The sequence below is a fragment of the Rhinolophus sinicus genome, chromosome 18, assembly GCF_057876585.1.
Source record: "Rhinolophus sinicus isolate RSI-liver-muscle chromosome 18, RSI-T2T, whole genome shotgun sequence".
Taxonomy (NCBI): Eukaryota; Metazoa; Chordata; class Mammalia; order Chiroptera; family Rhinolophidae; genus Rhinolophus; species Rhinolophus sinicus.
In genome coordinates, this window is record NC_142518.1 from 67,473,789 (window position 1) to 67,501,475 (window position 27,687).

Here is a 27,687-nt window from a genome sequence, read left to right on the forward strand (position 1 = left end):
AATTTTGATTTGGTCATGAGAGGAGGCAAGCACAGTGTTTACCTACTCTGCTATCTTGACTGAAGATCCCAAATATTATTTATTTATTTTTTTAAATTTATTGGGGTGACAATTGTTAGTGAAATTACATAGATTTCAGGTGTACAATTCTGTATTACGTCATCTATAAATCCCATTGTGTGTTCACCACCCAGAGTCAGTTCTCCTTCCATCACCATATATTTGATCTCCCTTGCCAAATATATTTTTAAAAGCCAGTATTCCAAGAACAATGAGCAGAGACAAATAAATATTTAAAATCTCTCCCTCTAGGCTATATTTCATGAAATCTGCTTTCTCATGGGTCCAAGAAAGATGATGGATATTAGTAGCTGAGAAGAGGGGAAGTAAAGAGATAGGCTGTTTACCTTTGCTCTAGGAGAAGTCAAAGAAATAGAAACAGAAATAGTTGCTCCAGGAGAAGATAGATCCCCTGGAAATCAGAGGAAGACAAGTTTTGGCAAAATGAAAATCCATTTTCTTTTGTTTTCTGGCATTGGCATAGAAAAAATGAGTGACAAATCTGGTGTGCTGAGGAGAAGGGAGAGAGGCTGGTGCACTCTTGCATCACTGCTAGTGGGAGGGAAACTTGAGGACCATGGCTCGTTGGTGACATCTATCTCAGGTGACCAAAAATTGTGGACAGGTGGTCTTTTTGGTCCCTATTGGCCCTTATTAACCTTAAAGAGACGTGTTTATAGTCGAGTGAAGAAGGAAGAAACTACTCTGGTTGTGTGCAAGTTGGTGTGATAGTGAATATTGCTCTCAGGGTGGAGTCAGGGTGGGGTTGGGGACAGAGAACTGAAGGGATAGAGTCAGCTTTCCTTACACCCCCAGGCTACCCACCAGTGCATTTTAGTTTTCTAAATGGTGCATGGCATAGGGGGAGAGCTGAGGCTGGGATCTGGGAGTGAAAGGTGAGAATCTTTGACAGAGTCCTAAATCAATAAAAGGTAGGAACTATGACCTACTATCCAGCACTAAATGTTCACCAACCCTTATTGGATTGCTTGCTACCTATAGGGGGCGGCACAACTCAAGAGAAAGAAAGAGGAAGACCAATTAACAAGATTTCTAGTACAAAATGAACATTTCTTCAGGAAATGTGGGGCCTGAACCCGTCACAAGGGGGTGGTAGAAGCAAGCATGAAATCATTACCTGCTTTTCTACTCTTATGGTATCTCAATCCTTTTTGGCTCTGGGGAAGCAGCTTCAATATTTATGGGGCAGAAATTAGGGGTGGGGCAGAAATTAGGGGTAGAGCAGAAAAGTGGGAATTTGGGGGGAGAGAGTGAGGTAAAGATAGTAGATGAGGGCAAGGGAATGGGAAAGGAGGGTATTTGGGGGTGGAGTGGAGGGGTGGTAAAGTGGCTGGAGGGCAGGGTGGAAGGGACTCCTGAGGCCTAAATGGGAGATATTTGAAAACTAGATTACTCATTCTGGAGAGAGGGCACTTATGTACATCTACCAATCTCCATTCTTCCTTGTCTGTCTACCTGTAGGCATAGATCTAGTCAAGGAAGGAAGGAGTTGCTCCACACATTATGATATCCTGAAGACAAGGGTTGGAGATAAGGATGTTTGAGTCCGAATACAGGGTTTAGAAGCAAACCAGCTTCTCTTCCTCCCAGCTTGTATTCTTCTCCACTCTTACCTTGGCGCTGGAAAACTCAAATGTACCTTTACGGAAACAGTGGGAATAAGCTTAAGGGAGATAAAAGCCAGAGGAGAAACATTTGAAAATTAAGACCCTAAATCAGGAAAGAGAGATACTGATACCCTTGCATCCTGAGTTTTGGCATGTCTAGCTGCGAAGACTGAGATCAAAGTTCTATATGTTTGCATTGCCCCTAGCACCATGTCGGATGGCAGTTAGTGCGGTTCGTGTCCAGAAAAAAACGGTCCAAAAATCTCCTTCCCAGAGCATCAAAACTAGATGGCTTTTTCAACAGTGGGAACATTTTGTGATTTGTCAAAGATGTTGAATATGCTCAAGTTATTTATTTAGTGAAACCACATCTGGAGGTCAAGGCCAGAAGTTGCTAGCGTTCACTCACTAATCAGGGGAGTGTACAAACACAGCAAAAAAAGAACAGAGGAGGAGTGAACTTCAGACAGGGGAGAGCACAGGAAAGGGCTCTGGAATTTATTCAAGGATCCAGGAAGAGCCAAGCCCTGGGGATGAGGCTGACATGAAGCATAAGTACTGAGGACCCCCAAAAGAACATGGTGCCAAAACAAGAAGACATTTTCCCTAATTAAAATGATGACTTTTTGTGATGCTTGCAATATAAAAAATGTGATTTCTGTTTTTGGCTTCTCCAGGTGTCCGTTCATTCAGGGAAAAATGTCGTTTGTTCAGCCCAAGGATGCCGGTTTTTCATTTAGCCACAATATCAATAGTCATTTGGCCAGCCTCTCCATTGTCGGAAACACGATCCCCATTCGTGTCCCCGCTGTTAAGGAGAAGGCTTTATGTGCCCTGGATAACGTGAATGCCAGTGTGGAAAATCAGGGCCAGATTAAGATGTACATCAGCGAAGTGTGTCAGGGGACTGTGTCACATTGCTGCAACTCATTTCTGCAGCAGGCCGGATTAAATTTGTTAATAAGCATGACAGTTATTAATAACATGCTTGCCAAGTCCGTTTCAGACTTGAAGTTGTTTTCTTTGATATCAGAGGGAAGTGGCCGTGCTGAGGTTCAGGTTTTGCAACCGTTGATGGGTTTGTCTGAAAAGCCAGTCTTGGCAGGAGAATTGCCGGGTGCCCAAATGCTGCTCTCATTCACGTCCCTCTTTATCAGGAACAGAAACAGACAGGCTCCCCTGGACACCCTGGCCTCTTAAATGGCCATCTCGCACAGAATGGGACTGAGTCTGCCTAAAACTTGTTTGGTGAACACACAACTTGTGTTCTCATTCAAAGACTCTGCAGTGGGTGCTACAGAAGATCCATTCTTAGCCGATCATCACATCATGGGGGGCAAGTTACACTTGCTAAATCGAGGACCACACTCTTATTGGCCAGGCAGGGGTTCCCACAGAGCTTTGAGTAACTTCTTGGTTTTGCAGTCTGCGGGCAATGCACATTGTAAATTACTCCCTTCTTCCTGTGGTAAAGGGCTCATTTCAGCTGCCAGCCTTGGATAAAGAACATCATATTATAGCATCACGAAGGATGCCTTGCCTGTGGTGGTGTCCCTGTCCAAGCTGCACCATTTTGTGGAGACTAGACATGTATGGGAGCTTGTGCTGAAAATGCATTTCTTGCTGCATAGGTTGAATTCTTTTTCACTTACTCTTCCCTCTACACGAGCTGATGGATGGTGACCCTATTCATCAAAAAAGTACACTACCCTTCTATGTGCTGTACTGACAACCTCATTCACCCAAGTCTACATTTGTGTGTATTATCAATAAACTTTTGTGCTTTGATTGGCAAAAACAAGACATGGTTCTTGTCGTTGAGTTTACAGTCTGCATGAAGAGAAAGGCAAAACTACACAATAAATGATAATTAACTGGGGCATTTGCTCCCTGACAAATGCACGCTTATCAGGGCTCACAGGAGGCAGAGGTAGAGATGGGCTGCATTGTTCAGGATAAACCTCAAGAAGCGGTTGGGGGCTGGGGGCGAGTGGTGGGTGTCAAAGGGGGTTTGGTGGAATTAGGATGGAATGTTGGGAGGACTAAAAGAGACAACACCTGTGAAGCAGGCAGCACAGTGCCTGTCACCTGGCACAAGAAGTCCCTCGATGAAGGTGTCCTTCCTTGACTGCTGGTATACAGGGGAAAGTCAGTATCCTCGGGTTTGTCTACATACACATCCTTGGGGGCCACTCGCCAACCCATCCCTGCACCTTTAATGCCCGATTATAACAATAATGGTTGCCACTCGCTGAGTGCCTATTTTGTGTAGTTCTCTTCTGGGAAGCAGCTGTTAAACCTACTCGCAGACCCCTCCCTTCCTTGGGAGCCCAAGACCAAATTCCTGGCAGAGTGAGAAGGGTTGGTTGGCCTCTGATTCCACCGGGGGAAGCTCCCTTCTGCCCTGTGCTTAGTTCCTTCGGTGGGATCCAGGAAGGGAGCCCCCGATGAACTCCCCGTGGGGTGGTTCAGGCAGGCGCTGAGGGTGCTTGGAATGGCTGTGACTGTTCCATCCATCCTCCCCTCCATCCAAGCTCCCGTCACCCTTTGGGGGAAAGAAAGAGCCCAGCCCTGCCCACTGAACCCCTCCAGGGAAACGGGCAACTCATTCCGCCACCCCCTCCCAATATTTTCAGACCCTTTCCTGCATCACAAAAGCCGGGTTCCTGCACGTTTTTGATGTGTCCAGAAATAGTCCTCTTCCTCAAAGCCTTGGCCAACAAGTAGACAAGAAAATTCCCTTGGGCAGAGCTGCTTCTGCGACCGGTGCCCTCTCCTGGTATCCTGGGATGTTGCTTTGGGCCACTGTGCCCCGGGCATCAGTGCTCGCTGAGTGCTCTGCCTCCTGACTGCTCTCCTCAATAGAGAGTGTAGTTTTATTCTACTATTTCTCCCTTCTCCAGGAGTTTGGGTTACAGGTCGGTTACAACTCTCCTGCTTGTACCCATTGCCCTACACTTCAGGCCGTCTAGTGGGCATGGGTGTCCACCAGGTCCCAGGGCCTTCTCTGGGGATCCGCCAACTTGCAGTGGGGACGCTACCTCTTCCCAGGTCCTGGCGCCTTGGACAGCCAGCATATGATTTGAGGTTGCTCAGTCCCCAGCAAGGTTCACCCCCCTGGGGCTTTTTTGCTGGCTCTGGGGCCCTGTCTTATTTCCTAAGAGCTCCTAATGTGACCATCCCTTTCTCCCAAGTGAGCCTCATGTGGGCTGGGCAGTCAGTTTTCCACGTAGGATTACCCTACACACAGCTCCTGCATCTACTTGCCCCAGTGTAGTCAGCTTGGCCCAGGCTGTCTTCGGTGACACTTCACTGCTCAGTCTCTTTAATCTCAGCACAGAGGCAGAGGGTTTTCTCCTTCTTCCTGGCTCAGGGTCCCAAATTAACACATGCCTCCCTATTCCTCTGCACTCTGCCGAATTCCTTTTTGGGTCCTGCCTCAGGCAGTTGTCCCCCATCTCTGAGGCAGGCACTTGGTGCTTGCAGGCCACAACTGACTCCTAACACAGGGAGGGTGTGGGGACAGAGCCCCAGAAAGCAGTTTCCAGGCTCTCGGCCTCACATAGAAAGGTGCTGGCTCAGGTAGTAAATGGCCGTCAACTGTGATTGCATGGCCATCAGCTGTGGCTAGTTGGCCGTCAGCTGTAACCAGTGAGCCATTGGCCACTAATATAACTGCTGTGGCTACGCTAGCAGAAAATGGGGGCTAGCAAGAAGATGGTGGCTGGCTGGCAAGAGCGGATTGCAGAGAGGCGGATGCCGCCAGCGAGAATATAGTGATGTGACTCCCCTACTTATGGCTCCGTGGGTGTTCCTTTTTGGCCTCACCGTGTACTGCGTTCTTATGTGGGGAGCGGGAGCAGAGACCCCGCCGGACTCCCTGCACGACAGAGGGCCTCAGAGACCTTCTGCTGAGCAACTCTGTCACAGGGAAGCCTAGTGGCATTGAAACGTCTCCACGGTGTGATCTTGGCCCAACTCAAGAGCTTCCTCTCCATTTGCTGGCACTGCCTTCCTGAAGACACTCCCTGTGTGTGGAAGCTCAGGCCTCTGGTCTGCCCTTCATTCCTTGGTGGACTGCTGTGCCGGGGCAGGAACCCAGTTCCCAGTGGATTCTATCTATGGACGTGGAGGGGAGTCGGGAACATGCCTGCCAGTCAGGGTCTGATTAAGATATTCGGAGGCTATCAGCACTGGAAAGACTATGGTGCTACTTCCCGCACTGACTTCAGAATGAAACAGCACAGGACCCCAAAGCACAAAACTTGCCTACCAGCCTGCTGCAACCAACAGTGATTTTTTTCTGGGTTTCTCAGTGGTAAACATTTGACATGGTCATCAAAGCTTGAGCTTGTCTCATTCTGTGAGGAGATGCTCTGCCATAATGGGGCTGCCCCAGCCTAAGCTGTCTCTTGTGTAAATCTGGAGCTGCTGCCACAGAATGCCTTGTAGTTCCAGAAAGGGCCTCGGATTTTTTTCTTATTCATCTCATTATCACATCTACATTTGGTGCCTGTAGGTACCACATTAACTCCCAGTGCCCTCCCCAGCCTGCTACCTCTCCTGGGGATTCTGTGGTTTTACATCCAACCTTCCCCTCGTGAGTGCAGGCAAGGTTGCAGACATCCAGCTTCCCAGCTGACACATCCAGTCTCAAACCCTGCATCCACACCATGGCCCTATGTGCCACTGTCAAAGCAGTTTCAACCACACTCTCCTCACTCTGAAGTGTCACCCACGGATAGGCACAGCCCTCACCAAGTCCATCTCGAAGCTGCCATAGCACCATTTGGCTAAGAGTTTGATGGCTGTGTGGAGGACTGGCTCCCTGCTCCCTTCTAGGGGCCACTGATTGGTCTAGGATACAGATGGGTGCTGCACCAGAGTCCAGCACAGTCCTGCAGAGGATTACACAATCCCTTGTCTGTTACACATGCTGCATGCATCACCTCACACTCTGTCACTTCCCTCCGCTCATTGCTCTTAGCCTCTTATTCACCCTGAATCTCACTTTCCCTTATTGCCTCTTGTTTTAGTGTGTGGCTTAGGACCACTGCTCGATTACAAAATGAGTGTTCATATACGTTCCTAATTCTTTCACACCTTTCCACTTAAAGGGTTGTCTCGAGTATCTACTTGGAATTTACCTTTGTGCAAGGTGGAAGGTGTGATCCAACTTTACTTCTTTTCCCAAATGGATAACCAAATAACCCAACACCATTTACCACTCCATTCTCATGCTACAGGGTGGCACATTCTAGGATCCTCATGCACCTAGCCAAACATCCCCCCGATGGCTTCCTGGTGTTGAAGTTCCTCCTGAGACACACCCCTTTGTCCCAGGAACCTCTCCTTACTCAAGACCCTCAGCTCACTGGGTAGCCTATGGCAGGTGGTGTGTGTGTTGGCGGGGAGGCGTGTGTTGGCGCTTGTGAGCAGGCCTTTGCCCCAGGTTCCTTCTCAGGGCTTAACCTGGCCCACAGGAAACTTAGGAACCCTCACCCTGACTATTTAGCACCATGGGAAACTGGGGACTAGTTTTCCCCCCACCAAAGTTATCTTATGTGTATGAGAGAAAAGCAAATTTGTTGTCTCTGTGTAGACTTGCTTTCCATAGGGTAGCCATTAGCCACACTTGTAAGATGGCTATTGTCATATATTGAACTCATATTTTGCAGTGGTTTCTCTCAATCATTTTCTTTATTTTGTTTTTGGTGGTATATTTGATGAATTAGGAATTTGAGTTTTCTGTTTTAGTCAATGTTTTCCTGTTGTGCTGTTATATTTTCATTTCACTTCTTAGGACAGTGCTTCACTCTCCATGGTTATTATAAAACATTTGCTCTTATTTCTTTCTTGTATCAATACAGTTTCCTTTTTAGAGTTAGCTCCTTTAGCCTACTATTAGTGTGTGTATATATATTCGGTTTGAGGTAGACTTTGAACATTAATTTTCTCTAAATGTATAGTTAATCATACTAATGTCATTTATTGCCAAATCTATTTTTATGTGTAGATTGAAATTACACTAAGCTTATGAATTAATTGGCAAGGATTGGCATCTACAATCTTTCTACTTAGGCATATTTATTTAGATACTTTCGTCACTTAGTGATGTTTTCTTTTTAATCATCTTTCACATGGGTGGTGGTGGTGAGGGTTATTCCTACTTATTTGTCTGTTTTTGTTGCTTGTGTGAATGGGCATGGTCTTTACCTTCTCCTACAATACTATACTACTACGACTCTGCTGTCCTTATCCCATGTGCCAGCACACTGGACATATCTGTGCTTTCTGCTGCTTTTGGAACAGGGGTTTGGTCAAGTGCCTCACCATCACTACTCCTAAAAAGGAGGGAAAGGGAAAAGGACAAGATCTTAAGCTCTACTATTCCACAAATGCTATTTTCTCAGAATTAGCTATGCACCTTTTTATTTCTTTCATTTTACTTTTATGCATTCTTTCTCCTTCTCACCTGGCCATAGAGTAGTTCCAACTGGTTCTTCTGGTTTATTCAATCATATTTCTTTAACTCTGGCAAGGTATCCATTAAGTCTAACCATTAGTATTCTATTGTTCTTTGTTCTTGGATATCTGAATATGGGATGATTTCGAAAGAAGGAAAGACAGTCTGATGGCTCAAGGTATTGCCACAAATAACCACTTCAAATAACCATGTCACACAAGCCCCCTCTGAACAAATATTTGCATCTCACAAAGACCAATTGTTACTGTGTAAATATGAATCCAGAATTGTGTATTTTTTTTAATATCCAAGCTTTTAATTTGGGTAGTAGATGGATTTGGTGACTTTATCAACTGGGAAGAGCATGTGGAGGTAAGGGAAGTGATAGGGAATTATTCCCACCAGCCTTTTCTCTCAGCCTTTCTTACCCTGCCACTTGGGCTGGCCCATGTAGAACCCCATACTTTTCAGAGCTTGTGCCTGGCAAAGTAAGAAACTAACCCCAGTGTTCCGAGATTTTCTAATAACTGGTCTGATCATTTCTAATACTCTCTAGAGTTTTGATCTAGGGATTGATTTGAGCCGGGAGACATGTGATTGGCTCTTCTTCCTTCTCCCCCCCTCCACAAAGTTCCTCTCTGATGGACACTTCCTTTAGGTCCTGAGTTCTCACTACCGTGTTTCCCCGAAAATAAGACATAGCTGAACCATCAGCTCTAATGTGTCTTTTGGAGCAAAAATTAATATAAGACCTGGTCTTATTTTACTATAACATAAGACCAGGTCTTATAATATAATATAATATAATATAATATAATATAATATAATATAATATAATATAATATAAATACTGGGTCTTATATTAATTTTGCTCCAAAAGACACATTAGAACTGATGGTCTGGCTAGATCTTATTTTCGGGGAATCACGGCACTTACAGTTTGCAGCAAAGATCTATGTTCAGAGTGTTCCAGGCCTGCTTCCTGATATGTAATGAGAGCTTTTAAAATTTAGGAAAACTCTAAATTGATGGCCATGAGTTTTACAAATAACCTTTGAGAACTCTAAGTTTCCTGAACCAGATGCGGGCAGTAGGTTGCTTCTGTTTGTATGAGGTTATAATCCTAATTACTTAGTATTAATGGTGAATGGGTTATATGATAAAATTATTTACAAGAGAGATGATAGGTAGTTTGGTTAAATATTTTTGTGACATTATCCCTGATACATGCTTAAGGGAGTGCACCAGATCAGGGTTAAAAAATGGACAGGGACACAGAGGCCAAGTAGGCAATCAGGACACTACCCTATATGTTTGCCTGAGTCCTCAGAGGGGCCAGAAGAAAGAGAGATATATGTGGCGTTAGGAAGCTCTACAAAGCATAAGCATATGTCAGGCATCTCACATAACACGCAAGGTTTGGCAAAGACAGGTCAACCAATTATTTACATTTAATCTTAAATTTAAATTTAATTTATTTAAAAAATAAGTAACATCTTAGTGATTCAAAATTCAAAAGATAACAAAAGGTATACGTTGAAAATCTCCCTCTCAGTTCTCTGTCACCACAACCTAGTTCTCTCTCACCAGAGGCAATGTTACCAGTTTTTTGAGCAACATTTCAGAGAGATTTTTATGTATTTATCTATTTATTGATTTTAATACACTCAGAATAATCTTAATAATCCTTTGATATTACTAAATAAAATTTTGCTTTTTAGTTTATAGCTGAATCGTATTTTATTGCATAAATATGCCGTAATTATTTAGTCAGCCCCCAGTATGTGGGTATTTTGGTTTCCCTCCCATTTTCCTTGATATTACAAATTATGATTCAATGCGTATACATATTTTTTCTCTTTCCTTCTCCCTTTCTTCTTTTCATCCACTCAATTTTAATTAATTAAATTATATTTCTTTGTGTTTATCTTTGTACTACTCAATACACTTAGACCCCTATTGCCAGCTTTGTCTGCTTTAGATGGTATCTTTTGACCTCAGCTATTAGTCTTTCCAGTGCTGATAGCCTCCGAATATCTTAATCAGACCCTGACTGGCAGGCATGTTCCCGACTCCCCTCCACGTCCATAGATAGAATCCACTGGGAACTGGGTTCCTGCCCCGGCACAGCAGTCCACCAAGGAATGAAGGGCAGACCAGAGGCCTGAGCTTCCACACACAGGGAGTGTCTTCAGGAAGGCAGTGCCAGCAAATGGAGAGGAAGCTCTTGAGTTGGGCCAAGATCACACCGTGGAGACGTTTCAATGCCACTAGGCTTCCCTGTGACAGAGTTGCTCAGCAGAAGGTCTCTGAGGCCCTCTGTCGTGCAGGGAGTCCGGCGGGGTCTCTGCTCCCGCTCCCCACATAAGAACGCAGTACACGGTGAGGCCAAAAAGGAACACCCACGGAGCCATAAGTAGGGGAGTCACATCACTATATTCTCGCTGGCGGCATCCGCCTCTCTGCAATCCGCTCTTGCCAGCCAGCCACCATCTTCTTGCTAGCCCCCATTTTCTGCTAGCGTAGCCACAGCAGTTATATTAGTGGCCAATGGCTCACTGGTTACAGCTGACGGCCAACTAGCCACAGCTGATGGCCATGCAATCACAGTTGACGGCCATTTACTACCTGAGCCAGCACCTTTCTATGTGAGGCCGAGAGCCTGGAAACTGCTTTCTGGGGCTCTGTCCCCACACCCTCCCTGTGTTAGGAGTCAGTTGTGGCCTGCAAGCACCAAGTGCCTGCCTCAGAGATGGGGGACAACTGCCTGAGGCAGGACCCAAAAAGGAATTCGGCAGAGTGCAGAGGAATAGGGAGGCATGTGTTAATTTGGGACCCTGAGCCAGGAAGAAGGAGAAAACCCTCTGCCTCTGTGCTGAGATTAAAGAGACTGAGCAGTGAAGTGTCACCGAAGACAGCCTGGGCCAAGCTGACTACACTGGGGCAAGTAGATGCAGGAGCTGTGTGTAGGGTAATCCTACGTGGAAAACTGACTGCCCAGCCCACATGAGGCTCACTTGGGAGAAAGGGATGGTCACATTAGGAGCTCTTAGGAAATAAGACAGGGCCCCAGAGCCAGCAAAAAAGCCCCAGGGGGGTGAACCTTGCTGGGGACTGAGCAACCTCAAATCATATGCTGGCTGTCCAAGGCGCCAGGACCTGGGAAGAGGTAGCGTCCCCACTGCAAGTTGGCGGATCCCCAGAGAAGGCCCTGGGACCTGGTGGACACCCATGCCCACTAGACGGCCTGAAGTGTAGGGCAATGGGTACAAGCAGGAGAGTTGTAACCGACCTGTAACCCAAACTCCTGGAGAAGGGAGAAATAGTAGAATAAAACTACACTCTCTATTGAGGAGAGCAGTCAGGAGGCAGAGCACTCAGCGAGCACTGATGCCCGGGGCACAGTGGCCCAAAGCAACATCCCAGGATACCAGGAGAGGGCACCGGTCGCAGAAGCAGCTCTGCCCAAGGGAATTTTCTTGTCTACTTGTTGGCCAAGGCTTTGAGGAAGAGGACTATTTCTGGACACATCAAAAACGTGCAGGAACCCGGCTTTTGTGATGCAGGAAAGGGTCTGAAAATATTGGGAGGGGGTGGCGGAATGAGTTGCCCGTTTCCCTGGAGGGGTTCAGTGGGCAGGGCTGGGCTCTTTCTTTCCCCCAAAGGGTGACGGGAGCTTGGATGGAGGGGAGGATGGATGGAACAGTCACAGCCATTCCAAGCACCCTCAGCGCCTGCCTGAACCACCCCACGGGGAGTTCATCGGGGGCTCCCTTCCTGGATCCCACCGAAGGAACTAAGCACAGGGCAGAAGGGAGCTTCCCCCGGTGGAATCAGAGGCCAACCAACCCTTCTCACTCTGCCAGGAATTTGGTCTTGGGCTCCCAAGGAAGGGAGGGGTCTGCGAGTAGGTTTAACAGCTGCTTCCCAGAAGAGAACTACACAAAATAGGCACTCAGCGAGTGGCAACCATTATTGTTATAATCGGGCATTAAAGGTGCAGGGATGGGTTGGCGAGTGGCCCCCAAGGATGTGTATGTAGACAAACCCGAGGATACTGACTTTCCCCTGTATACCAGCAGTCAAGGAAGGACACCTTCATCGAGGGACTTCTTGTGCCAGGTGACAGGCACTGTGCTGCCTGCTTCACAGGTGTTGTCTCTTTTAGTCCTCCCAACATTCCATCCTAATTCCACCAAACCCCCTTTGACACCCACCACTCGCCCCCAGCCCCCAACCGCTTCTTGAGGTTTATCCTGAACAATGCAGCCCATCTCTACCTCTGCCTCCTGTGAGCCCTGATAAGCGTGCATTTGTCAGGGAGCAAATGCCCCAGTTAATTATCATTTATTGTGTAGTTTTGCCTTTCTCTTCATGCAGACTGTAAACTCAACGACAAGAACCATGTCTTGTTTTTGCCAATCAAAGCACAAAAGTTTATTGATAATACACACAAATGTAGACTTGGGTGAATGAGGTTGTCAGTACAGCACATAGAAGGGTAGTGTACTTTTTTGATGAATAGGGTCACCATCCATCAGCTCGTGTAGAGGGAAGAGTAAGTGAAAAAGAATTCAACCTATGCAGCAAGAAATGCATTTTCAGCACAAGCTCCCATACATGTCTAGTCTCCACAAAATGGTGCAGCTTGGACAGGGACACCACCACAGGCAAGGCATCCTTCGTGATGCTATAATATGATGTTCTTTATCCAAGGCTGGCAGCTGAAATGAGCCCTTTACCACAGGAAGAAGGGAGTAATTTACAATGTGCATTGCCCGCAGACTGCAAAACCAAGAAGTTACTCAAAGCTCTGTGGGAACCCCTGCCTGGCCAATAAGAGTGTGGTCCTCGATTTAGCAAGTGTAACTTGCCCCCCATGATGTGATGATCGGCTAAGAATGGATCTTCTGTAGCACCCACTGCAGAGTCTTTGAATGAGAACACAAGTTGTGTGTTCACCAAACGAGTTTTAGGCAGACTCAGTCCCATTCTGTGCGAGATGGCCATTTAAGAGGCCAGGGTGTCCAGGGGAGCCTGTCTGTTTCTGTTCCTGATAAAGAGGGACGTGAATGAGAGCAGCATTTGGGCACCCGGCAATTCTCCTGCCAAGACTGGCTTTTCAGACAAACCCATCAACGGTTGCAAAACCTGAACCTCAGCACGGCCACTTCCCTCTGATATCAAAGAAAACAACTTCAAGTCTGAAACGGACTTGGCAAGCATGTTATTAATAACTGTCATGCTTATTAACAAATTTAATCCGGCCTGCTGCAGAAATGAGTTGCAGCAATGTGACACAGTCCCCTGACACACTTCGCTGATGTACATCTTAATCTGGCCCTGATTTTCCACACTGGCATTCACGTTATCCAGGGCACATAAAGCCTTCTCCTTAACAGCGGGGACACGAATGGGGATCGTGTTTCCGACAATGGAGAGGCTGGCCAAATGACTATTGATATTGTGGCTAAATGAAAAACCGGCATCCTTGGGCTGAACAAACGACATTTTTCCCTGAATGAACGGACACCTGGAGAAGCCAAAAACAGAAATCACATTTTTAAAGCTTTCAGCACTCCAAGTATTTTTATGTTCATAGGGGAATGGACGCTGTGTTACTGGGTGTGTTCGGTTGGCCTTGCCCCCACCTGCGGGCCTGTCCTCAGTGCCACCGGGGGCCCCAGGTTCAGTCCAATCCCCATCCTCACTCCAGGGCCGAGCCATAGTTGTGAAGTCAGACCAAATTTCGGGCTCCTCCTCATCCAGCTCCTCGTAGTCCCACTCCTCTTCCTCCTCCTCCAATTTCTCACTGTCATCTCTTCCTATGGTTAGTTTGTAAATGCAGTAGCAAGCACCAGCCCCAATCATCAGTCCTGCAGCCATCCAACCCACTTCCCGCGCCCGGCCCATGCTCAAGTCCGTGCCAGCCTTGAGGCAGGATGGGAGAAGGTGTTTCTCCACCTGTTTAAGAGGAATTTTAGGGCCAGGGTGTGTAATGGTGGAGGGTAGTCGTCTTCAGCCTCTCCCAGGCTCCTGTAGCTCTCTTTTGATGAATCTATGGGTGAACAACAGTATTAGGCCTTTGGGCTGTGCCTGAGTTTGTGCTTCATCAGAAAGACAGAGTGGAGTTTGAGTTCTGATTGACAGACTTGGGTTATTAGGAAACTATTTCTTTGTTCTTTTCTGTCATCCTTTATCTGTACTCAGGATCCACCATTTCTCTTCCAGGCCCCACAGAGAAGGCAGGAGGTAGGGCTGTGCTATGATAGACAGGCGGGTGACATGAAGAGGCTAACCCTCATGTAGTCTCCTTCTCCACCTCACCCCCACCCCTAAGATTCATAGTTTCTCCCACCAACCTCTATCAAAGTCAGGTAAATTCCTTCTTCTTCCCTTGTCTTCTGTTGTCAGAGCTCCTCCCACGGTGACTGATGAACAGAGTCTGGCAGAAGGACAGATGGAAAGACAGCCGGCAGTGAACTGAAAGTGTCGTGGATAGGTCAGCACTGAGAACACTGCTTCCAGTGTTTGCTTTTCAGAATTTTCAGCCTCTGAGTTGAAAATATTTCTCACACCTTCCGACTTTCCTAAAGCGCGCCCCCACCCCGCCCCGTCATCCGCCATTTCCCCAGCAAAGGCCGCCACACCCCTTTCCCTGCACCGAAATGGGAGGGGATGTGGAGAAAGAAGGGGCCGGGAGAGGGCGACTCGGACCGGCGGACAAGGATCACAGCCTTCTCTCCTCCACCACCCCCACCGCCACCCCCACCCAAGAGTCCATCCCACCTTCACACTGACCTGCAAGGTCCCAAGGCAGTTTGCTCTTTCCCTCGCCGCGACTTTTACAGCGACCTACGGGCCAACAGAGCTTCAAACCTGCAGACAGGGGACTGAAGGAACGGAGTGCTTAGTAGACGGAGCAGCACTTGGGACACGAAGGTTGTGGACCCTTTCTTTCCCCGGAGTCTCAGTTACCATTCACTCCCCTCAGCCCCCGCCCGAAGTCCGCCAGTTCTCTACTCAAATGTGCATGGGGGGGTGGAGGTGGGGGGGAGGTATTTATAAAGTAGGTGAGAAAGGGACACAGCCCCAGTTGGCCTGAACCTGGATCGTGGCGCTCTTGGCTCTCTCCCATCCCCACCTCTCTCCAAGCAGAGCCCATGCTCCCACCGACCTGCACGGTCCGGGGTTACTTTTCTCCTTCCTTCACTCGCCTGCAGAGTAATAGGGGGCTGGTACCCAGACAGAGGCGACTAGCAGGACTTCAGCTCTAGGCAGCTCTTGGTCACGTGACGACCACGTCACCAGTGAGCTCTGGCCCCCAATTTCTACTCCTATAAGCAGTGCGGCAGGCGCCAGCCTGCCCCGTACCTCCGGTTCCCCCCCCACACCCCATCACACTGGGCCCTGTCACTCTTTTCCTCTATAACAATAGCAGAAACCAGAAGTGATCATGGCTCCCTTGTGTTTGAATTTGCCTTTCTCTAATTACAGGAAGGGGCAGTATCTTTTTCTGGGTCTACCGTTTACTTATACTTCTTGGAAAAATGTCTTACCCTTTCCTTGGCTCTGAAACTGACCCCTTCCCACATCCAGTCTCTGTATCAAAATTGCTGGGGGAGGGGCGGAAAAGGAAGCCCAAGTAATAGTGAGGTTTTCATTAATATTTTTGATACATTTATGTTCTATTTCTCCCTTCATTTTTTATTTACTAAAACAACATTATTTTGTAATAAAAGACACAATAAAGCTATGTCACTGGGAGAAAAAATAATTCATATATATCTACATCTATATCTATCTATCTATCTATCTATCTATCTATCTATCTATCTATCTATCTATCTATCTAAGATTTCCCAGTTAATAAGGAGGCCTCATTGATTTGGTTAAGTTAATTTGTGCTTCATTGAAAATGCTTTCTTCTGACTGCACAGGAAATAGCAACTTTCAAACAGCATATTAAAATTTAAAAACATATCATTACAAACAAAACCAGAGTGCTTTCAATATGGTTTATAAATTGATGGATAACATGAACCTATAGTGAGGTGGTCAGTGTTTTAATTATGACCATTTTAGATAAGTGAACCACTATCCCTTTCTTTTTCCTGGCTGAACTCATAGTATTAGACTGAGATCTTCATAGAAGACTACTGGATGGCTTTCATTCTGGCTTCAAAGCACAGGCTTTATGCAGACCCCAAATTCAGATGAGTCATACATCTTCAGATGCACTTAACAAATTAGTAACCTCACAGATCAGCCTGCTTTTCATTCAAAGGTCTTTATTTAAAATCTATTCTGAAGTTTCTTGGTGTAACCCATAAATCATCTAGAAATTAGAGAATTCCCTATTATCCCATTGATGAAAATGAGACTAAATAGATGGACTTTTCATTTAATTATGACCTTGGTGTGATATCTCCGGTATCTGTCATTCATGTGCTGTGTCACCATAACAGCAGCTAGTGTTCAGCATCTTCTAATGCAGACAGTGGTGAAAGAGTGTGGGTGTCTGGAAATCACTGCAACATGCGTGAGATCCATGTCATTTTTTCCTCACAAAAAGCACAGTTTAAAGGATCCCAAGCAGTTGCCAGGAGAAAGAGTCCTCTTTATTCCCTGCCTTCTGTTACAATTTCACTGCACCACCCATACAAGCCCCTCAGAATAATACCAGAAGTCAGGGACAAAGTATGAAGAAGTTAGTCCCCAGACATCCAGCTGTCCCTGCTGGGGAGTCATATTCTAAATAGAGACCAGGCAGCCTCTTTCTTAGAACATTGAAATATGATACCCCAGCAGAAATCTCCTGGTGTGAGAGGCCCCTGTGGCAGAGAGGCCCTTTAAAGAGGTGAGCCAGGGATCCCAGAGTGCCTTGTCAAGAACATGTTACAACTTTCTGGCCTCCCTCAAACTTTTATAGGCCAAACTCGCTCAACCATTGTACCCCATCTCTCTAAACCCCTACCTCATTTGTTTTGTCATCATTGCCTTATGCTGTTCTTTTTCTCACCCTTTATTTTATTATCTTAGATAAGTGAATCCTGTTTATGAAGCTGTACTAACAGAACTTGATGATTCAACTTTCCATCATTCAATTTCTGGCTGATAAGTACTTATATAAGTGGCTTTTGTTTTGAATATACCCATGAAAAAGAACTAAGGAGTATGTAAAGCTTAACAAAGCAAGGACAAAAACTCCACTCTTAACCTCTCTTTACCAGTATAAAATAACCTCCCCCCTTTGGTATATTTTCTATAATAATTGGTCCAATGTATAAACCCTGACCACCATTTTCCAGTCTTTCAGACCTTTCCTGTTTGAATCCACTCTCTTTCTCTCTAAAACTTCCTAAACCCCATCGGAAAGATTACCCTTCAAATCGCTCTCTTTTTTTTTTTTTTTTTGTCTTTTTGATCTACAGTTCTTACCAAGGACACTGGGGACTAGCATTTAAAATCCACTTTGCTCTCCATTATATATCACTGACAAATATTTATTTAAGGGTATGTTATTTGCCTGACATATCATTTCAAAAGCAAAAAAGGAAAATCCTTAAGCAATTCCTCAGACAAGCTTGTTAAAAGTTCCTGAGTATGCAAAAGACTATGGGAAGCCACTATCAAAAGGAACCTTTTGGCTTAAATCAGTATGTGGTCATATGTGATGTGTAATTTATAAAGTATTTGAAAACAAAAAAGGACCAGCAGATGCTACCACTGGTGGAATTGTAGAGGGTGAGAAAAAATAGACCATAGAAGATTGTTATCTTAATAACCTATATTATTTTTTGTACCTTGTTATTTGTTTTTGTCTTGTGTATTTTGCTTGGTTGCAAACAACAGAAACCAAACCTGGTTAACTTAAACAATGAGGGGATCCTGAAGACCAGGGTCAGCTCAGAGGGCTCTAGGTTGGAGGATTTGATAGTCTCTTCAGGATGCCATAATTCTACTGATTTTCAGGTCTGTTTTTTAATCACTGTTCAAGATTTAAATTTTAGTAAGAGAGTATTGAGTTGGTTTATTTTGGGTATGATGCTCACTCTCGCTGGGGAAGATGACAGGGTTATGTAAAATGTAAAGTGGGCTTCCTTTCGTTTCCCAGAGAGAATTTAAACTGTTTCAGATGTTGTTGATGATTTGCAGGAGCCCTTTAGCTTGGATATTAACCCACTGTCCAGCTGTGACTGAGTTGCTGGGGGCCTATTTGCCACAGCATATCTTAGTTGTAATTTTCAAATTAATTAAACATTACAGAGGTATAGTTTTGAAATGGTGATGCACAAGGTTGTCTTCTAAGCAAAAGCTACCTGGGTCCCCTGACAGAATTCCACAAAGTTGCATCTACAGTTCAGGGTCTTGTTCTCTTGCTGCATGATCAACCCCCGATTTTGTCTTAAGCTGAGGGCAGATGCCTCTGTCAAGGAAAGACCCCCATTCACAGAGATGTGTACATAAATCTAGATCTGGATGCCCAAACCCATGGGATCTCTGCATTCTCTCCCTGTAAGTAGGCCACAATGGAAGCTAACTCTCAATAGGAGTTACAACTGAATAATTTACACTGAGAAATACATCTGTCAGGGGTATCGGAGGTTTCTGTCAGTTTTACCGGTCCATTCTTTTCCTGTAGGCAAGCTACTACTTTGGAAGTCAGGACTTCAGAAAGTTGCTTGGTGAGCCTGCAATCAGAGCAAGGATGTGGGTTCACCTTAAGAAGTGGCTTTCAGCTAAGGAAGCTTGAAGTACTCTTATACATCATGGTGATGGCTTTGCCAAGGAAAGCTAAATGTTCCATTCCCTCTCCTCCAGACAGTGCTTGGGTGGAACTACCAACACTTTCCTCTGACTTTCTTTTTCAGACATTCCTATGCTAAAATGAGCCCCCTTGACTGCACATGCTCTTTCTCTAAACACAGAATCATATAGTTGATTTGGTTTCTGTTTACTAAATTTCAGTCATTTCTAAGTACTGCCTCCCAGAAATTACACTGATATGAATTTAACTGGGGTTTTGTCTGTTCCCAAATTTTCAAGTCTCTTAAATAGCTCCCACATTGTCTCAGGATTTAAAGTTATACTCAGATAATAAACTTATATCCAAGCTGTTAGGGAATGTCCCACTGTAGACCTCATGTTTTGACATTATTTTATTACTTTTCCCGCTACAAAAAAGTTCAGTTGTGGCTGACAGGTGAATCACTGGGTTCATCAAAACTGTTGGTGAAATGGTTTGGCACTAAATTGCTAGATGCGAATTCAGCCAATTTTATCTTGGTCTCAGTGTTTCTCTAACAGTTGTTTCATTTAAAGATAATGTTTTCTATTTGTACCCAAATATATTTCATAATGTTCTTTGTATGCCACTCACTTTGTCAGTATGTATGCTTCCTTAGCCAACAGATATCCACTATGTAGTTGTGGTTTCTACTCAACCTTTTCTGTGTTACTGGCTTCTGAGGGCTCCATGCCTCTTCCTTGCTAACTGATGTAAGTGGAAGTCTGTGACTTCCCTGTTCAGAAGACTGGACTAAATTAGAAGATCTATACATTCTCCGACACACTGATTAGCGCATTCAGGGTTGTGTTATGTGCTAGGCCCAAAAAGACATTAAGATTGCTTTGAGTGAAGCGTGTAACATTCCCCATAAATGAGAAAATGTGGGACTTTTGGAGGCCATCCACCCAAATTAACACTCCAATTCCAACTTTTCTTTTCTCAAATGAAAATAGCTTTATAGTAATTTCTTTTCTCATAAAAAGAATGCAGGCTGGGGGCGGGAGACGGCAGACCAAAAATAACAACAAAAAAACTATTTAAAAAGTGAAAACCACACTCATACTCCAAGTCTTCTTTTCTGATGTTTCTTTCTTTTTTTTTCCTTCTCGTTTCAAATCTGGGACTAGATTTCAGAGGACATGGTAGACATTAAAAGCTGGGAGGAGGGGAGGTGGAAGGAGAGGTTGAGGTCCCAGGAGCCTAGGGAAGGAAGAGGCAATTTTTCAAAAAGGGCAAGTGGCCAGTAGCCCCAGGGGAAGATTCTCTCCTTTTCCGGTAATCGGAGGAAGGCAAACACAACTACGGGTTGATGGAATTAGCAAAGAAAGAGTAACAAGGCCTGGTAGGGGGGAGGGAATGTAGGGGGGCGGGTCCTCTTCTGCCGCACTGCTGGTGGGAGGGGAAATTGGGGACCAGAGTTGGTGGATGACGTAGCTCTCACGTGACCAAGAGCTGACGTGTGCAGAAGTCCTTCTTGTTCTGGTCGTTGTTCCCGTCTGAGTACCAGCTCCCCATTGCCCTGAGGGCGAGCGAGCCTGAGGCAGAGGGAAGAAGGAGGAGGAGAAGGAAACTGTCCCGGATCCCTGCAGGTCAGTGCCTGGGAGATTCCTTAAGGTGGGGGTGTTTGAGGGCGTAGGGCGGAGACCGTCGCGGGTCCTGAGGCGCCTCTGTCGTCTCTCCCACTCGCTACCAGCTTTCCAAGACATCTGTCCCGCCTGCAGCCCATTCTGATGCTGCGAAATGGTGAGCAGGGGGTGTTTGAGGAGCAGCCCAGAAATCGGGAGGTGGGAATCTGCTACGAGCTGAGGCCGTAATCCGGAAAGGGAGCTGTGGCCTGGGTGTTGGCCCCGTCCTCTAGGGCAGTGCTGGCGGGGAAAGCCTGGACATGGGGGAGGGGGCGTGCAACGTGATGTGTCAGCAGAGCCCTGAGAAGGGTAATAGGGGTGGGAAACCTTTGACAGCCAGGCCTCCGAATTAGGAAAGAGTTTCATGTTCTGGGGACCGGTCCGTCCACCAAGCATTCGGTAGCGGCTGTTTCCAGTCTTTCTGACTGTGGCTGTGTCTTCCTGACCGTGGCTCTGTGTTTAGTGGGTCCGATCCTCTCCCAGTTGCCAGTGTTTCCATAGTTTGCGGCACTACGCCAGGCAAGTGAAGAGGAAGGAAATTAACCCTGATCAGTGAAGGTCGATTTGAGGGTAAGACCATCTGGGGACCCTAAAAGGGGCGGTGGTGGGGGTGGGGAGAAACCAGAGATGAGAATAATATAGGTTAGGTCTGAGTCTGAGTGTGTTTATCTTACTCTTGGGACTGTGGCGAAATGGCGTGCGATGTGTGTGTGTGTGTGTGTGTGTGTGTGTGTGTGTGTCGGGGGGATGGGGGTGGGGGAGAATGACAGAAGGGAAACCTATCAGGTAGTTTGTTCATAATCCTTCTCTCTCAACAGCATTTAGTCTTCATGTTTTCGATCTGTCATCCTGCAGGTCTGCTGTAGCAGGTGGCACCACTTGAAGCAAGGGAGGAAGTTTCCTGGGACCAGTAGAGGTCGGTGTGGGCGTGGGGGCTGCCTGGAATGGGGGAGGGGTTGGAAATCCACTGCGATTGGACAGGTTCACCCAATCCTACCTTATTTCCCTAACAGGGAAGGGGCAGGCCTGTGCATATTTTGGATGGCATTAAGAGGTTAAGAAAAAAATCTGACAACCTAGATGGGGAATCAGGAAAGCAAGGAATGAACAGTCAGTCCATCAAGCCCTCAGCTCTCGCTGGCTCTAGTCTCTGCAGATCACAAGGATTGTTGGGTGTGGCACACCTCCAGGGGAGGGAAGAAGGGGCAAACTGCCCGTCTGGAAGAAGTTAGTGCAAAGTTGCCACTCCCTGGGGACACCCAAGGTTGGATTGGCTGAGGCCCCAGTAGAGACTATGGACTCCATTGCCTTTATCTAGGTTTGGGGAGGGGGTGGGCTGGAGAGGGTAGGTAGATGGTGGAGTGAGGGGGATAGAGAGAGTTTGACAACAATCTACATTTTCTATCAAGTACTCATTTACTACTCTCCTATCTCTCTGTGCAACTCCCTGTGTGGGGCAACACAAAGAGAAGAGAAACTCAAACCCCATTTCCTTCCTCCACCCCTAGGTTCACCTCCAGTATCAGCTATTGTGACCTTGAAGTGGCTGAAGACGATTACCCTCCACAGGCCTGCACCCAGGCCCATAGCTCTTCCCTAGCTCGAGTGACTACTCTGTTCCTTGGTCCCTGCTATTGTCAGGGACGATTGCATGGGCTACGCCAGGAAAGTAGGCTGGGTGACTGCGGGACTGGTGATTGGGGCTGGTGCCTGCTACTGCATTTATAGACTGACCCGGGGAAGAAAACAGAACAAAGAGAAAATGGCTGAGGGTGGGCCTGGGGATGTGGATGATGTCGGAGGCTGTCCTGGGGCCAGGTACAATGACTGGTCTGATGATGATGATGACAACAGTGAGAACAAGGGTATAGTATGGTACCCACCTTGGGCCCGGATTGGGACTGAAGCCGGGACCAGAGCTAGGGCCAGGGCAAGGGCCAGGGCTACCCGGGCTCGTCGGGCTGTTCAGAAACGGGCTTCCCCCAACTCAGATGATACTATTTTGTCCCCCCAAGAGCTGCAAAAAGTTCTTTGCTTGGTTGAGATGTCTGAAAAGCCTTATATTCTTGAAGCAGCTTTAATTGCTCTGGGTAACAATGCTGCTTATGCATTTAACAGAGATATTATTCGTGATCTGGGTGGTCTCCCAATTGTTGCAAAGATTCTCAATACTCGGGATCCCATTGTTAAGGAAAAGGCTTTAATTGTCCTGAATAACCTGAGTGTGAATGCTGAAAATCAGCGCAGGCTTAAAATATACATGAATCAAGTGTGTGATGACACAATTACTTCTCGCTTGAACTCATCTGTGCAGCTGGCTGGACTAAGATTGCTTACGAATATGACTGTTACTAATGAGTATCAGCACATGCTTGCTAATTCCATTTCAGACTTTTTTCGTTTATTTTCAGCGGGAAATGAAGAAACCAAATTTCAGGTTTTGAAACTCCTTTCAAATTTGGCTGAAAATCCAGCTATGACTAGAGAACTGCTCAGGGCCCAAGTACCATCTTCATTGGGTTCTCTCTTTAATAAGAAAGAGAACAAAGAGGTTATTCTGAAACTTCTGGTCATATTTGAGAACATAAATGACAATTTTAAATGGGAAGAAAATGAGCCTATTCAGAATCAATTCAGCGAAGGTTCACTTTTTTCCTTTTTAAAAGAATTTCAAGTGTGTGCTGATAAGATTTTGGGGATAGAAAGTCACCATGATTTTTTGGTGAAAGTAAAAGTTGGAAAATTTATGGCCAAAGTGGCTGAGCATATGTTTCCAAAGAGCCAGGAATAACTTCTTGATTTTGTAGTCTAGAAGCAACATGCATTGTAAACTATTCCTTTTTTCCACCTTGTTTATATGGTAAAGGAATCCTTTCAGCTGCCAATCTTGAGTAATGAATATCATATTGTATCATCAATGCTGATATTTATCTGAGTTGGTCTTCAGGTCTAAGCTGGATGAATGAATATCACTACCTGTTCTGAAAACATGTTTGTTGCTTTTTATCTCGCTACCTAGATTGAAATATTTTTACTATTTCTTCTGCATAAGTGACAGTGAACCAATTGGTCCTAAGTAAGCCTCCCTCCATTTGCATTGATTTCATTTGTGTATCATTAATAAAGTTGTGTGTTAATGCTGGGAAAAAAAGAAAGAAGAAAGAAAGAAACCATCCTTGTCCTTCTGTTTATAATCTAGCTGGAGAGATAAACAATACAAACAAAATAACTGAGGATATCTGGAATGTATACTCATTGTCAAAAGGTCCTTCTCAGAGCACAGAGGAAACAAAGGCTTCTCTTGGATACTGTAGTCAGCTACAGATTCATGGAGGAAGTGGCCATTTAAAAGGAGTCTTGAATTAGGGAGTTCCATGAGATGGGAGTGAGGCGTGGCTGGTGTGGAAAGGCATGGAGGTAGGAACTTTCTTCCTATGACACTGAGGAGACTTGTCTGCTTAGAGTGGGAGTGTAAAGAATGGAAATAAATAAATTTGGAGAGCTGGGTGAGACCGCTTTGTGGAGAGCTGTTTGAATATTATCCCACTGAACACCAAGAGCCACTGAATGTTTTTGACTGGAAAGAATACTTGGAATTCACATAAAATTCCCTCTTACCTACTGTGCAGTGTACATGAGAGTGTGGCAAAGTGGACCCTGTCAAGCCTTGTTGGAAGCACAAGTTTTGTGGAGGGCCATCTACAAGGCTGTTCATCCCAGCACTGTCTAAAGTAGTAAAAATTGGACACAAGTGTCTAGCACACTGGATTGGTAAAAAAAATTAAGAAATGTTCACACAGTGTATGACAAATATGTTGATTAAAATCCATGTTGCCCAGAAAAGATACTCATCGTGCATTGTTAAGTGAGAAAGGTAAGTTAGATAGTGGTGCTCATAGTATGATTCCATTTTATTTTATTTTTTTAAATAATGAAGCATATATTTAAGTAGACACTAAAAACTGAATTACAGACACCCAAATAGTAACAGTGATTATCTTTGGGTGGATGGATAATTAGTGATCTTTACATGTTTACTTTTTATTCATCAATGTGTTCTTATTTATCTAAAACGAATATTGATTTTTGAAAATTTTCTTAAAAAAGAAAGTGTTGGTAATGAAGCAGGTGATTGATTGGAGCATGTACTGAGTGGAAAAAAATGGATTAAAAATGAGATGGGTTGAAGTTTCCTCTCTGAAATGATAGATGAGTGAAGATGAGGCTTGTCGTGAGGATTAAGTGAAGTAATACATGCAAAATAGTTAGAATGTTCTGGCACATAGCAGTTAATTAAGAAAAGTGAACACCCTTAATTCCCTAGGATGCAGGGTTTATAGTATTTTTGGTTGACTTTATTTTGCTGGGGGCATTCTGCCATGTGTCAGTGTAATTTAATACATCATAACAATAAAAGTTAGCATTTATTAATTGACTACTGTGTAGAGTTCTGTCATTCTTGCAGGGCATCTGTTAAAATAATTTCTCAAAGGAATAAGGTTTTCTTATTTCTAAGGACTCAAAGTGTTTCCTCAGAGATTATCTCATCAGCCCCACAACATACGCCAAGTCCATTTGGAGGTGCTGTCCTGCTTCATATATGAGACCAGGAAAGTGTAAAATCCTTTGTTTAGTTATGATGTGGTTTTAGCCCCAGGCTTCCATATACTTACTCTAATGTTCTCTATAGTAGAAAACAAACAAACAAACCAGGGACTGTTTGGCTTAAAGTTGTGAGGTATGATGACCCTACTGAATCGTGCACATTTGGGGACTCATTTGGCACCAGTTTTAAAGGTGGGATGAGGGGAAAGGGAACTAACATTTTTCTTGCTCTAGGAGAAAAAGATTTGGGAGAGGAAGGCTAATCCATTTAAAATTGAGTTTGAGGTACCTGTGTGACATCCAGATGGAGACACCCCATTATCATGTGTATCAATCTGGGGCTCAGAGAAGACAAAGCTGCAAATAATGATAACTGAGGATGTGGGAGTGGATGTGCTCCCCAGAGAGAAGGTGCAGTGTTTAAGTGGAGGGCTGCAAAAAGAACTGTGTAAGGGACTGTGGCAGCTGGATAGAGAAGCACAGAATTGAAACAGTATATACACTTCCAGTCACTTTTACTATATATTTACTATATATACTTATATATTCCATACATAAAAATAGACAACATTGTAGATGCATTTTCAGAGCCTGATTTAAATTTTTTCTATTTTTCTCCTAAATAATATTCATTGGAGATGCTTGAGAAAACAGAGACAATGAGAACAAACTTGTCCCCTGACACAGATATGTAGCTTGAACATCCAAGAAATATTCAGATCAAGCTATGTTGAACTTGGGGTGCTGAGTGACTTTATACATGGGGTGAAAATGAGGTAAACTGAGTAATAAAAAGCCACCACGAGGCAGGGGACAGGCCTGATCAGCATCTACCTGTTCTTGCAGGTCTCTTGTCTCCTCCCCTCCTTCTTTCCCATTCTAGTTCCCTCACCCTCTCTCGCATTTCTGTCTTTATTTCCTCCTTCTGGGAGATAATTGGCAGTAGTCTCTTTGTATTTCTGTCTTTTGGGTGACCATTTAATTCCCATGACACTAAGTCATGTGCCAGTGGGAATTTAATACAGAATAGTAATTGTGATTGCTCGGTAATACAGTCCCTGGGTCTGACTGGATGCCAAGATTTTTTGGAACTTTTGTTGAACAGAGACTGAGAAGGAACTAGTCAGAGCATGGCACAGCCCTATGAGCACACACTTTTGATGTCCCATACTGGTATTATTCAAAACCAAATCACTTGAACTTGGAAAGTGCTGTGTGAGACAAATGTATGACTGCCTGGCTTATGTAGGCCACGAGGACAGCCAAGCCACACGATGATATCCTGATGCTTTCACATTGGAGGTAGCCACTCTCAATCATTTTGGGAAGGCACAGGTCTAGGATTGTGGCCATGACTGTGGCAGGCTCATGGGAGGAGGGAAGAGGCAGTGTCCTCTCTTTAGAGAGGGTGGCTGCTCCTGAGAAATCCAGGAAATAAGAAACTCAGAGAATATCTTGCTATTTTGATCTTGTTTTCATCTAATGGTTATAGGAATTTAACTGGGTCTATTTCAGTCAAATGTATTCAAAGCTGATTTTACAAAGATGAAGTATAGTTCTCTTATAGTTCTCACCCAAAACACACTATTGCAAAACTCAGGAAACTGGTTTTCTTTTCTTTTTTTAAAATTCATAGTTTACTTGCCTTAAAAAAAATCCAAGTGTAGGTTTAATAAATTGATGTGGTTCAGGCAAATTTTTGTGTATATTTCTCTGCTAAGTTTCTTTGAGAATGGCTTTTCTTAGAATGATTATGACTACTTTCAGTGCTATATTTTAACCTTCACTTTACATCACACCCTAAGATGAAAGTTTCCCCTGTTTTCTCTGTTTAAACTGTGGCTCTTTCTTGCCTATACACTAGACCATCTTGATGCCATCCTGGGCTGCTGAACTAGGACACTGAACTCTGGTCTGCCCTGCCTTGAGAGTGTGGTATTAAGCAGAGTAATGGATATTTACTTTCAGAATGGTACACCTCTACACTTGACCCTCTCTATTGTGTTAAGGGCTGGGCAATACTGTGTTTGGGGACAGGGCTGGGGTGGGGAGAGAAGGGAGGAGGAGAGAAGGAAGCAATATTGGAGGGGTAACTTTATCCTGGCAGGTTCATGAAAATGTAATTCAATTCACTATTGAGAGTGGGCTAAGTGTAACTCTCTGGCCCTGTTGACCACTTACATTTTTAAAAATGAAAGCGTAGGTGTAATACAAGAATCTTTGTTTGGGCATAGAGACTTCTGTTTATTGAGCATTTCTAAGTTCTCAGAGGACATGACATGCTATCAAATGGGTGTACATTTTTTTGAAAAAAAAAAACCAAAAAAAACTAGAATGATAATTTATGTTATTATAAGAAACATAATTATCATGTAGACCAGAGTCTTAGTGTTGGCTGCTCAGAACACTCTCCCTAAGATCAGTCTACATGAGAAACCAAATTATCACCAGAAGGTTGTTCATTTACTGCTTGGGAATTCAGGGCAATCTGACCTAGCTAGATGTTGGTGC

At 44.9% G+C, this 27,687-nt stretch overlaps 2 protein-coding genes and 1 pseudogene across 7 annotated transcripts; 2 read left to right on the forward strand and 1 right to left on the reverse strand.

The window, feature by feature from the left end:
• The first annotated feature begins 1,410 nt into the window (after positions 1 to 1,410).
• LOC141569696 (protein ARMCX6 pseudogene) lies at positions 1,411 to 3,491 on the forward strand (annotated as a pseudogene).
• Positions 3,492 to 12,561: 9,070 nt separating this feature from the next.
• On the reverse strand, positions 12,562 to 15,462 carry LOC109437428 (armadillo repeat containing X-linked 6). Of its 2 annotated transcripts, none has more exons than XM_019716646.3 (4): positions 15,332 to 15,462; positions 14,956 to 15,047; positions 14,517 to 14,599; positions 12,562 to 14,212 (listed from the first exon to the last, which is right to left on the reverse strand). In XM_019716646.3, exon 4 carries the CDS (start codon positions 14,065 to 14,067, stop codon positions 13,165 to 13,167), a length of 903 nt encoding a protein of 300 aa, XP_019572205.3. In that variant the 5' UTR covers positions 14,068 to 14,212; positions 14,517 to 14,599; positions 14,956 to 15,047; positions 15,332 to 15,462; the 3' UTR covers positions 12,562 to 13,164. The 2 variants fall into 2 exon arrangements, 1 of the variants encoding a protein (XP_019572205.3); XR_012493549.2 differs by having other exon boundaries at positions 14,074 to 14,212; positions 14,517 to 14,637.
• Positions 15,463 to 20,395: 4,933 nt separating this feature from the next.
• Positions 20,396 to 25,006, forward strand: ARMCX3 (armadillo repeat containing X-linked 3). Of its 5 annotated transcripts, none has more exons than XM_019716657.2 (5): positions 20,399 to 20,535; positions 20,649 to 20,689; positions 21,035 to 21,141; positions 21,427 to 21,487; positions 22,080 to 25,006. In XM_019716657.2, exon 5 carries the CDS (start codon positions 22,223 to 22,225, stop codon positions 23,360 to 23,362), a length of 1,140 nt encoding a protein of 379 aa, XP_019572216.1. In that variant the 5' UTR covers positions 20,399 to 20,535; positions 20,649 to 20,689; positions 21,035 to 21,141; positions 21,427 to 21,487; positions 22,080 to 22,222; the 3' UTR covers positions 23,363 to 25,006. The 5 variants fall into 5 exon arrangements, with proteins under 5 accessions (XP_019572215.1, XP_019572217.1, XP_019572216.1 ...); XM_019716659.2 differs by having other exon boundaries at positions 21,055 to 21,141; XM_074324290.1 differs by having other exon boundaries at positions 20,668 to 20,689.
• Positions 25,007 to 27,687: the final 2,681 nt, after the last annotated feature.

Bases quoted from the DNA above. Each gene is read 5' to 3' on its own strand.
- ARMCX3 (XM_019716656.2), top strand. From the start codon at position 22,223: ATGGGCTACGCCAGGAAAGTAGGCTGGGTGACTGCGGGACTGGTGATT.
- LOC109437428 (XM_019716646.3), bottom strand. From the start codon at position 14,067: ATGGGCCGGGCGCGGGAAGTGGGTTGGATGGCTGCAGGACTGATGATT.